Source organism: Cygnus olor, chromosome 10, assembly GCF_009769625.2.
Source record: "Cygnus olor isolate bCygOlo1 chromosome 10, bCygOlo1.pri.v2, whole genome shotgun sequence".
NCBI lineage: Eukaryota > Metazoa > Chordata > Aves > Anseriformes > Anatidae > Cygnus > Cygnus olor.
The window spans coordinates 5,498,022-5,510,334 of record NC_049178.1 but is presented as its reverse complement, the minus strand read 5'-3'; the positions used below and the strand labels follow the sequence as shown (position 1 = coordinate 5,510,334).

General features: G+C 38.7%; 1 protein-coding gene across 21 annotated transcripts in view; it reads left to right on the top strand.

Moving 5' to 3' along the window:
- The window catches only part of ATP2B2 (ATPase plasma membrane Ca2+ transporting 2), a 417,587-nt gene that overhangs the window by 283,427 nt on the left and 121,847 nt on the right, over positions 1 to 12,313 (top strand). For all 21 annotated transcript variants that reach the window (XR_005822948.1, XM_040568574.1, XM_040568590.1 and 18 more), the window contains one exon: positions 8,680 to 8,877. Coding sequence is in view for 20 of the 21 variants with exons in the window: in XM_040568574.1 (XP_040424508.1) it covers positions 8,680 to 8,877 (198 nt within the window). In the remaining variant the exon portion in view is untranslated. The remainder of the gene's footprint in view (positions 1 to 8,679; positions 8,878 to 12,313) is intronic.

Below are 12,313 nucleotides of genomic sequence, written 5' to 3'. Positions count from 1 at the left end.
GCCTGGGCACACGTGCAGGTGGAAATGTGGCTCCATTTTCTTTTCTCTTTCTCTACTGTTAGGTCAGGATCCCGAGCATGGCCCTGATGTTGTTCCCTGCTCTACCACTTGCCCACAGGTACCTCAGGTCCTGATGGGGGCCGGGAGTAGTTACCTGTTCGGCTGCACTCACCCCAGGGCTCAGAGGAGCGCCTGCACACGCAAAGCTCGCAGCTGGCAGGAGATACCTTCATGCAGGCACCTCCCTGAGCTGTACGATTCCCTTAGGACTGTGACTGATGGTGGTGTTTCTGCTGGGGGACTTGCATTCCCCTAGGCTGCAGTGTATCTGCGCAGCCAGGCAGAAGCTGCCTCTGTAGCAACCTTGCTTGTTTGTCACCAGCACTGCTCAGACCGTGGTTTGGCAATGAAGAATCACAGATTGATTTCAGGGCCTGTTTTCCCTTTCCTTCATCCCTATGATTGCTGTTAGCAACATGTGTGAAATGAAGAATTTCTGTGTAGGGTCCGGTGAGAGTGATGGTAAGCGGTTATGAAGGTGTGCTAATTATGGAAGGCTTTCAACTTTTTTTTTTTTTTAACGTGCTTATTTACTTCTTGCTCTTTTCCTTATCTGAGACCTTGGATCTTCTCTGTTAAACTCACGTGGTTGCTTTTCCCTGCGATTACCCGATTCATATGTTAGGGCTTTTCCACCCTGATCCTACAGGATAGCCAGTGAGTGCTCTTCTAAGCTGTAGTAAGTCTTGCTTGATTTGATTTGAGAGCAAGAAAAAACTTTCAAATGATCTGGAACAATCATATTATAACACAGCATTTTAACACCATGTTTTTGATAGTATTTCCCTCATACTCTCTGTCAACTTCATTGAAATAGCCACATCTTACACTTCTACACTGAAATAGGAAATTGGACCTTTGTGGGTGACATAGAAGCCTGTGCAGAGGGCACTTGTACACTATAAGTCATAATGTCAGAGTAAAATACTATCTTTTGTTTAAATAACCAAAAAAGACATTTGAATAAACCATCTTTAGGCTTTGACTACATTTTCAATTATCTGCCTATATTTTTTTTCTGGAGAAAGGGATAGAAACCATTCCCATTACCCTAATCCCTCTGCCTCTCTTACAAAAAGCCCCAGAACTGGTAAGCTGCTGAGGATATGTGGTACTGAGCCAACCCCACAGTGCGCAGCATCTGTGGGGTGTCCCGCTGGCTTGGGAATGGCTTAGCTGCAGGAAAGTCCCTCCATAGTGTTTTGGTTAACTGTCAATGCTAGATGAAGATCTGCACTGATATTTTTAATACGTAATGCAACAAGGAAGTCTGCATGAGTTTATCATCTGGTAGGTGCTGGGTGGAAGGTATACCTGCTTGATCATTAGTACTTGGTAGTATTGTGGCACAGAGTCTGTAGCAACTTTATTGTACCTCATACTACCCCAACAGAACAAAAGAAAACCATCTGTGATGCACAGGATGAGACATGTAAATGGTGTAATGACACTTGAGAGGAGTAAAAGCTGAAGAAATGATTTCTGGTGGTGTGATTTTTCTGCCTCCCCTCTCAACAGCTGTACTCCTTCCGACCGCAGTACAAATGTAAATGAGAAATCCTAATCCCTCTTCGTACATACTGGACCTTCAGCTCTCATTGAAGACACTGTTACCAGCCTTTGCAGAAAGCTTTTCAGTGTCTGTTCAGGCAAGAAGAATATTGGTCATCTGTTAGGATGCAGATCCTGCCTTTAATATTTGATATGTTGTCTGTTGCCTTGATGTAGACTCATGGTAACGCCCTGCACACTAGTCCAGTCATTAGATTATTATGAAATTGGAGCATGTCTTTCAGATGTGTGGCTTTTTTTGGCTACATTACAGTCAGTATCGGGAACCATTTCTGTGTTGCTGCTATTAGTTATCTTAGGTAAATTATTTGTTTCTGGTTAATAACTTCTCTTCAAAGTAATTTTACTTGAAAAAGAAATTAGAAGAAACTAGAAGACAGAAGAAATAAAACTAAAATGGCTAGATGGAGGAAATGAATGAAACCTGTCTCCGAGCATTCAGTGCTTCTTGGCAGCAATAAATACTGCATGGTATCTTGCAGCTGAGTGTAAATCAGGAGTCCCAGGGGGTGGGAATTCACTCTCCTGAACTGCCACCACTGGGGCAAGAACTGCAGCCTTTCTCTGTCTCATAAGGCTGAGATTAATTTTTGCTCATCCATTTCTACACCTAGAAGGAGAGTGAGGGAGAGAAACTCATTGTAGAAATGGTATTTGTTGTTATTTATCTGTTCCTATCATTCACATTAGATGTGTCAGCATACAAAATAGGATGCTAAGCTCTTCAGTTACTTTATTTAAAAACAAAGAACAAAACAGATCTTAGGAGATGTTATGTACTTGGTGTAGCTTCAGAGTGATAGTTTTGGATGCAACTGCAATGGTGAAGACTTATGTAAAGGTTTTTGTAGTCAGCTTGAAGCTGTACAGACACTGCAGGGTGGCAGCTGAAGCCGGGGCAGGAGGCAAGAGGACAGGACATGGTGACTTGGCTGGTCATCGCTGTCGGATGCAAAGAGGGTGGATGATTAATGGAGAAGCAGAGGGGCAGTTAATTCATTTCCTGGTTCTGCCTCTTCTGTGTACCTCTCCTCTGTATGCTGGCTATTCAGCTCTGGCTGTGAAGCACTTGGCTCAGGGGGGTTTTGAATCCTGTAAAGGTCGGCTGGCAGCACTGCCAGAGGGACTTGTAGCAATAGTAGCGTCAGCAGGGTAAAGCTTCCAGGACACATGCTGGATGATTTGTGATTCCAAAGGCTTTTAAAATTTATACAGATTTCTTACAATTTATGTAAACAAACATAAGCAAGTGATATTAATGAAAACAGGTAATGAGATTCATTACGCTTTACAGTCAGCTTTGTTGTTCTGAGATTAGAAGGAAATTATTATTCATTGAGGTTCATTCACTGGTGAAATTCAAATTCAGCTTGCTGAAACTAGTAAATGCTCTCATTACTTCCCTACTGATAGACTGGCTTCTCTTAACTGATTTTATTTAAGATGGTCTAAACAGAATTTCAATGGACTACATGAAAGAATTTTTCAAGCATATGATAAAATGATACATGATAAAACTAGGAGGTCACAGAGGCATCCATTCTAGGTGTGAATGCGTGTCTGATGCCTTTGTAGTATTAAAAAGTAAATGAACAAATTGTGCTAGCAAAACAGGTAGTTTAGTGCAACATATTTCTTTGGCAAAGCTGGTACCAAAGCAGGTGTTTGTTTTGCTTAGACACCCGTTAAACAAGGGTCACAAAGACTTCATGACCTAGTAAGCTGTGTGAGACTACTGATGTTGCATTACAGCATAGTGTGCTTGTTGACATCATTGTACATAAGAGAAAAAATACACCTTCCTGAGCCTTTGATCAAAACCATAACAATAATCATTTTGTTGCCAATGGTTCCTTGTCTTCCCCAGTTTCTTAGATAGGGATGGTTGCCTAAGGCAGATCTCAAACTAAATCTCCTAGTTACTAGCTATTTGTTTGAATTAAAAATTTTACATTTTCAGCTCTTTCCCTCACAAGATTGATAGTACTTCTTAGATTGAAGTGGAAGAAATGAAGACCTGCTGTCAAGAGAGGCTTTGTCAAGGGAGAAAAGAAGAGTAGTACACACAAATTTGTTTCTAAAGCCTGAGAATGGAATCCCATTTAAAATGTAAAATGAGATTGTGGGTTTGAATATTCTGTGTTAGAATAGCAGAATAACTGGGCTAGTGTTTCTAATCCCCACTGAATTTTAGAAAATTTACACAAAATCTATAGAGGGTGGTGGACCTGGGCAAATTATATTAAAGGGTTGTGTAGTAGTAGTAAAGGCAGGGATCATTTCATAGTTAAATGTGAAATAAATGGAACTTGTGAAACTAGGCAAAGAAATGAAATAATTACCAAAGTGATACTTTGTTTTAGTTTTCAGTTTCAGTGAACACCTAGGTAATGTCATGCTAGAAACGCTGATCATTTGAGGGTGCAGTTTGAGACTAGGGTGGTAGGAGCTTGACATGAAACATAGGTCCGTGTTCTCATAAGAAGAATTTATGCATGTCATGCATGTTGCATCTACATGTCAGTAGAGTTAACTACCAAAAATAGTTGTGGGTTCATTTTTTTAACCTCTGAGTATTAATTTCAGTAGAAATTCAATAATGTTGGTATTTGAAATTTTTTTTTTTTCTCCAGACAGTCAGAAAATGTGGGGAAGAAGTTATAAAAGTAATTAATGGTTTGTTTGCACAATTAGTACAAATGTAATATTTCCACTTTTCATCTCATAGTTTAAGTGAACATGAACCTTTCTCTTAAGTTTTATTTATTTATTTATTCCCAGTTGTTGCTGTAGTAGTGATGTGCTTTACTGTTTTTGCAGCATCAAAATCATTCTGTTTGTGATGCTCCATTTGGTTGCAGTGGAGACGATTGTCAGGAGAAAAACAACTTTCCAGGAAGCATTAATTGAAATGATGGGTTTATATTCAGTGTGCAGTAACTGACAGATGTAGATAAGGAACAGGGAAAAACCATTAATTGTTGTTTCTGCAGATTTTTAATCATTCTCTCCCTCCAAAAAGCAACAATTGGAAAAAAAAAATCTGTGTTAAAAAGGCAAGCTGAATGATAGAAGAAATCCATTTAATATACTGCACAATATCATAGAAAATGCTTTCTAGCTAATCTTTTTTTCTTCACAAATTACAAAAAGTTTTGGAGGAAAAGTTTTGGAAACAAACCTTAAGAAACTATTCAAGTGCTAGAAGCATCAGTAATCAATGTTCACAGTATTTCTTAAACATATGCATAATATTTGTAGACAAATTTGATATAAATCCATACAATCATTCTAAAACACTTTGGTCAAGCAAAGAATTGTTGCATAGCCTCAACATACAAAAGTATTTTAAATATATATATATGTTTGTGTGGACATATGAATTTAAAACCAGCCTGTCTGTGACTTATCGTCATACAGAATACATCATCGAATGCTGCTGCTTTTGCTAGTAACATTTGGATTCTGAGGTCATATAGAACCAGTATCTCTGTTAACTTTTTTTTCTTCTTCAATTCCTCTTCATATAGAAATGATATTTCCTATTGCTCTCATTTGCACTATTCTTTCATTATTGTCACAGCAGTCAATACATAGATTAAGGGACAAATGAGGAAAAAAAAATATTCAAGAACAGTAGTGAAGTAAGTATGTGTAATAAGGGGGAGGGAAAAAAGCAAATCTAGCAGCAGGAATGCCATCTCCTGGTTAAAGTAATGGTGAGGACAGATGTCCACTTGCAGATCCTGCTGTGCTAATTGACGTTTTTACCATCTGCACTGCCTGTCAGCGTGCACTCGCTGGGAAGCAGCGTCCTGCAGATCTGCCAGTGCGACAAAGTGCGAGTGACCTCTCATCCTCTTCAAGCCGCAAAGTTCGGCTTGCTTAAACCACCTCTAGGACTACGTAAAGTAGCATTTCTGAATAAAAAGATTTGAAAAGATAAGGGGTGCCCCTGTGTACTTTCTTCTGGCAGTGCCATGGAGAATTGATGGAAGCTTTTGCAAAGTAAGCATCTTTGCCTCTGATTCTCAGTGCTGTTTCCCTTAGCAGTACCTCTGTGTACAGCTTTGACTTCTCTACATACTTTGTTGTCCCTTTCTGACCTTATTACCTCTGCAGTAACACTTAGGGCTGTTATCATGTGACTTCATCATCAGTCTTCAGATTCCTTTATGCTTTCCTTTCCTCTTACTCTGGAAATCCAGGAGTTTGTCAGCTCCTGATATTCAGAGGGAGGGAAAAAATAATATGAATTGAATAGGGCTCTTAAAGTGAGGGCCACAACTTGGGAGAACGGAAACCTTTTGGTTTGAACTGAACATTGAATGTCATTTTCCAGCATTTCTAAATAATTCACAAGAAAATAAATGCCATAATTAAAGAAGAAAGAGCACAGTTAAATAAAATTTATATCTAAAATCTAACATAGGTTACATAGACTGGAAAACAATGGTGGACATAGATTCTTTATGCCCCGCCTAGTCCTCAACCTTATGGTGCATAAATTTCAGTATCAGTGGACAATATGTGTGTTAGAGAAGCAGCAGCTCTTTGAGTTCCAGTCTCTCTCTTTCCTTTGCTTTGGAGGCTTCTTAGTATGTACATATGAAATACCGTATGTGCTATGATCAGTAGCATAGGACAGGACACGCATACCTTTTGTGGCTTATTGACAATAAAGTACATAATGCAGTTTGCAAAGTGGTAAATTCATCGTAAAAGGCTAGGTAAATGTAATTAGGATTGTTCAAAACTAGGGCAGCTATTTCCTGTGCTGTTTCAGCCGTGGCTTCCCGCGGCTGAGTACCCAGTCATCTGCTTACCTGCTGGAGCTGGCCTGCTGCTGTGCACATATGTTCTGTGTTGGGAAATACTCCTTTTGAAGATGTATTTTTCTTCTGCTTTCCAATATGCATTTGAGGTCTTTCTGCTGCTTGTAGATGCATTATATGAACGTTTCTGCAAGAAATTCCTGCCACTGTCAATGGTGTTGATGCACTGTCCCCTTCATGTATGAAGTCACTGCAGTATCTGGGGTAGGTTATGTTTTGGGGAACTAATACAAATTGTGCATGTTATTTTTAGTGAAAACTCTGTTTTGTATTAAAGGGCTTTGCAGCCCTCTGGAAGCTGATCAAATTGGACTTGTTTCATTTCTCCTGAAGGCTTGTCCCTATGTCAGATCCCATCAGTGGCGAGTGACTCCTCTGATCTCCCACCTTTGTTGCCTTAACTTCTCTGATTTACATTGGTTCACAAAAGGGTAACTACCCAAATGGCTCATCATCTGCTATTCACATTTCACAGGGGTAAAGCCTTTAGCCCGCATTGGAAGCTGACTGAGAACTCACAGAGGAGCTGAGAAGTCTGACGTGATTGTCTGAATTGCAGAGATGGGCATAGGCACACTTTGTAGGGGCTGCAACCTGTGTTGTAGTCTCACTAAGCAGTAGGTACTGAAAATTAAATTGAGCGAGGCAATAATAACTACAGCATGTCTTTACCTGGGAGGGGAGGATAGTGTTTCGTAGAAACTGAAGGTGAAATGAAAGTTTGATGAGTTAACCAAGAGCCAGAAACTACACAGCAGTTGTAATTAGTAATTATATACTCGAAGTGAAAGGTGAGTCGGCTGTGGCTGTACTGTGGCAGGATTGATACGTTCAGCAAAGCATCACTTTAGTCTTGAGGAAATGATGCCTGGGCTGGTGCTTTCATCTGGCATGTGTGCACCGTGGTGCTGGGAATGGTAGCGCCAGTCCTCAATGGCTGGGACATAAAGCTGGGTGTCATTAGCATGTTGGGATCCTTGTTTCTTCTGCTTGGTGTCTTGGAGATGCTTGTAAGAGGTCTTTCTATTCTTCAAGTACCTGTAGGTGTCAATGTACTTTAGAGGAAGGGAAGGAGTTACCTTGATCTGTGCAAGGAGAGGAGTGATGGGAAGCCTTACAACATGGGATGGTTTCCTCTTGCTCTCTTGCAAGCACCTTTGTAGTGGTCCTCTGAGGTCAACCCTCAGTGGAAATATTTTCATTGTCATCTTAGTGTGAATAAGTGTGAATAATTTTGTGTTGCTGATTGCATTCAAAACCTACAGTTTTGTAAATGTTTCAACAGATGGAAATATTATTTGACAGATACCTGTAACCTCTCTACTTTACTGCAGTTCCTTATGCTGCTGAGAGCAGTATATAGGTACAGTTATTCTACCTGAACACTTGCAAGTATTTTGTAGCTTTTTTTTTTTTAACAGAAAAGGTGATAGACATGCACAGACTTGATATAATTAAAACACAGGGGAAAAAAAAAAAAAGCACCTAAGTGAAAGGTTGGAACTCTTCAGCACAGCTTCATTCACATTCTTACATTGCATCCTTACATTGAAATGCTCTTAACTTGAAGTATCATGCAGAAAACCTACACTTTTATACAGATTTAAGGAACCTATGTTTCCTCCTTCTTTACACATATATCCTGTCACTGTGGCTGTCTTCTCAGGGACAAAATTTGACACAGTTCACTCCAGCAATTATGTGACAGTACCTATGCAGCAAGAGCAGTTGCTTTGATGGAGAACATGACATGCTTTATTGAGTTCTACTTTGAGGTCATCAACCTGAGGTCTGAACAAAGATATGCTGCTTCTGATGTTATCAAAAGCTGCCAACAGCTATTCCAGCCGCATCCCAAATAGATCATAAAGTCCAAATAAATTATGTTTTCAGAAGTCATTGCTTACATGTATATATGTTTGTATGTATATATATAGATCTTATTAAAGTAAGCCTAGTAATTCACAGACTGGTTTAGGAACAAAAGTGGCAGGAATTAGTACTAAACAAAGTCCTTAAGGATTCCATTCAGAAAGTAAAGGCAAGTCATCTTGCAAAAGCAAAATATAAATGGAAAATCTGCCTGTTTGTTAATATGCCATGGTTCGTACAGCTTGTAGTTGTACTTGAAGAAACAATTTATAGAAAAGCAGATATAAATGGTTATTTTCTATTTCCCTGCATTTTTAATTTTTAATTTTTTAATTTACAGGATTAGCTGGCACTGCTGCAGATCTAGAAAAAAGAAAGCTTATTTTTGGGAAAAACTTCATTCCCCCAAAGAAGCCAAAAACATTCTTACAGCTAGTCTGGGAAGCGCTGCAGGACGTGACTCTTATAATCTTGGAAATTGCAGCCATCATATCTTTGGGGCTCTCATTTTACCAGCCACCTGGAGAAGGCAATGAAGGTAAAAAGAAACTCTTTATTGAAGTCGTTTGCATAGATTTAAGTGAAAATGGTCCTATATCTCAAATTGATTCCATCCCTACCCTCCAGAAGGTCACCAACAGGAAATTTCCATTTCATTTGTTCCTATTACCACTACATCTGGTAGTGATGTATTATTTGCATGCTTGACATTTCTTTATGCAAACGGTTGACCTTTGTGACGTGTGCTGAGTTAAAATCATAATATTTTTATAAAACTTGAGTATTTGTTTTCACATTTGAGCTTGTGGTTGGTGTTTATTAATCTTAGATTATTGTTTAGCATGTTATAGAGGAGAAATATGTGATTGCTTATGTAACTGATGTAGCCTATATACATAAACATGGGCAGGTCTTCAGCTGGGTTATACCAGCTGAAGACTTGAACTTACTGAAATTCCATCATTTGAGTATTTTTAGTGACATAGCTAAAGGCCAGTAAGCCTAGCTGGACAGAGAGTAATAGAAGCTAGGTCATGTTACTTCTAAGCTATAAACTGCAGGATCCTTCTGTGATATCTGTAGAAGGTTTTAAGCACCCCCCCACCCCCCTTTGAAAGTACTCTTGAATTCACATGCTTAAAATATTCGTTCCTCTGCATAAATGCAAGATTTCCATTTCTGGCAACCGATCCAGATTTTTTCTTTCCTGTTCTCTCATAGACTTATAAAGCTGGATAAAACATGATGTGTGAAATGACGTGAATAGCTTGGCAAACGTATGAAGAATGTCTTCCTCTAAATATAACCTTGAAATGCTTTTTACATTTGCTTCAGTTTCCTTTGGCTACTTTCCTTGAAGACCCTTCCTTTTTCCTTTACCATTCACGAGCAGAATGAGCACGTAGCTATGCATAGCTCTTGTAGCATATTTATGATTCTTTAATCATTTCTATGTAATCAGGAATCTTTTGTTGCTTTCTCACTGAACATTGAATATGTTGTTATCAATTTCAGCAGGTCTCTGATGTAGGCATGAGAAGGGAAAGAAGTAATTTATTTTTTTTAACCGAAGAAAACATTTATTTTCATTACCTCATACCTGGGCACAGTAGGATACCTTGGGGACATTGTAAACCATGAAAAATGGTTTACAAAATTAAGATTTCAATTCTGCAAACTTTTTTTCTTAGGCACAAATGTGCAGACTACCCTCTTATTTATAAATTTACTTTGTGGGAATTTTTTTTTGAAAATATTTTAAAAGTAAGATTGTTACGAGGTTTTAGGAAGAGGTGAGTTCTGTCATCAGACCATGATTTTTATTATTACTTTTGTTATTATTATTATTGATATTGTATTTAAAATGTTTCTTTTCCCATGGGAATGTATGACACATCTGAAATTCTGGGACAGTCTGAAAAGCTCAGCAGTACAGCCTGGGAAAATGTGTCTGTGTTTTCCCACAGCACAGCATTTCATTCAATGGTCTCTGGTTTCCCATTTTTAGAACTGTTTTCCTGGAAGATATTTTATTAGTTAATATGATAAGTTGAAGTCTTCCTTAATTTTTTAGAAGAGATGCAATTCGTTTTGAAACCTACTTTAAGTTTTGAAGCTGTAATGGAATTAGTTTCTGTAGTTTAAGTGCAAAATGCTTTTTCTTGTGTGTTGTGTTTGTAGGAGGAATATGGGATAAAATGCACAGATCAAAAAAAAAAAAAACACCAAACAAACAAAAAACATTAGAGTGCCTGAATTGCTTCAGGAAACTTGTCTAGCAGTACAGTGTAATCTATGCATATGTCAGTGTGCTTTCTTGTGTTAGGCAGCTATAAGATTAAATGTTTTTCTGTGTGTTGGACTGTTTTCCAATTTTAAACTATACGTGTTGATACATTACCAAAGCGTAAGTCCTCTGACTAGTATAACTGCACTTCCAAATGGCTCTAGCGCAGTTTGGTATTGTCTTTAGAAAAGTAAGTAGGTTATTACTTTCTGAGTTGCATTCACTTCACACCATTGGAAATGAGGAATATTTCTGTGGTTTTGAAGAACCAGTAGCTACCTTCCTCAACCAATCTCGGAACTAGTAGTGGTAGTAATCTGCTGTTGGTAGTACCTGAAGATTTTGTTCTCCTGCATTTAAGATATGAATAAATCTTGGAAAACAATCTTTTTTTTTTTTCCTGCTATCACAAAATCTTATCTATGTGAATTACTAGATAATAGTGTAGTTTGTTTTTATTGCTTCTCCAGAAGCCAGTTCAGCTCCTGTATTTTTCACTTTTCTTAGTAAGAGTTGAAAGTTTCAAGAATTCTGTTCTCCGAAGCTACGCTAGAGTTGTTTTTATGATCTGCTTTGCATTCCCTTTTACCATCTGACAGGCCATTAGGAGCAATTGAGAACTTCTGCATAAATTATTGTCAGCCCTGTGGCAATTACTGCTCTCATTACTGATCCACACAATCATTTTTCCACTCTTTCAAAAAAGTGCAAAACTGCTGCTGTGTTTCAGTAAATGTATTTTGAGAGAAAATTGCCGGTGCAGATGTAGTCACTGCTCTAATGGTGATTACACAGGGATGTGACTTAGGCAAGCTGAAAATACTTTGTGCCTCGGAACAAAATCCTTCAGTGTCGTGGGTTAACAGATTACAGACTCTGAGCAAACATAATAGTGAGCCTGTGATATGTGAAAGGGATTTAATGAATATATGGGAGCCTGGTTACATGGTGGTTTGTTTGTTTGTCTTTGCTGTGTAGATTAGAGTTAGTCCAGGACCATATTTGAATGTTTGTCTTTCTGTATCAGTATATGGTGAAATAATTTTTGCATACATTTGTTAAAGAAGTGTCAATGCTGTTTTTAAAGCCAGTATATAAATAGAAAGAACGGCTGTTTGAGATCAGCTACCCAAACTGTGGTCTCAAACCATCAAATTGTTTGTGGAAATGAAACAGCCTCTGGGAAAGGGAGCTCAGACTGGGTGAGAACCCCCATGGAAGTGAGAAATTGCAGTGCTACGGAGCTGAAGGAATCTGCTTTTTTTTTTTTTTTTTTTGAACCCCCTCCCTGTAGATCTCTTCCCCATAGCCACCTTCATACAGTCTGCCCTGTGGATTAGCAGTACTGCCCAGCCTTGGTGCATCCCCCATCTTTACTGGTGTTGTGAACTGGTTAAAAGTTTTCAGCCTTCTGTTAACACCTTCACTAGCAACTTCTGAGCCTTGAATCCTCTCCCTTGTTACTGTCCTTCAGGCCTTGTTTCACATGTGGCTCCTATTACCCTGTCGCAAAACCCTGATATCAACACCTGACAGTCATTTACTATTTACATGACTGCAACAAGCTGTTGAAGTTTTCTTCCTTGAATTCTGTTTCCTTATGTGAATTACAAGGGAGGGAAAAAGTAGCCCGAGGTGAGATGTTTTGAAGTCCCAGCTGTCAGTGTGAAGCCACAGGCATAACATT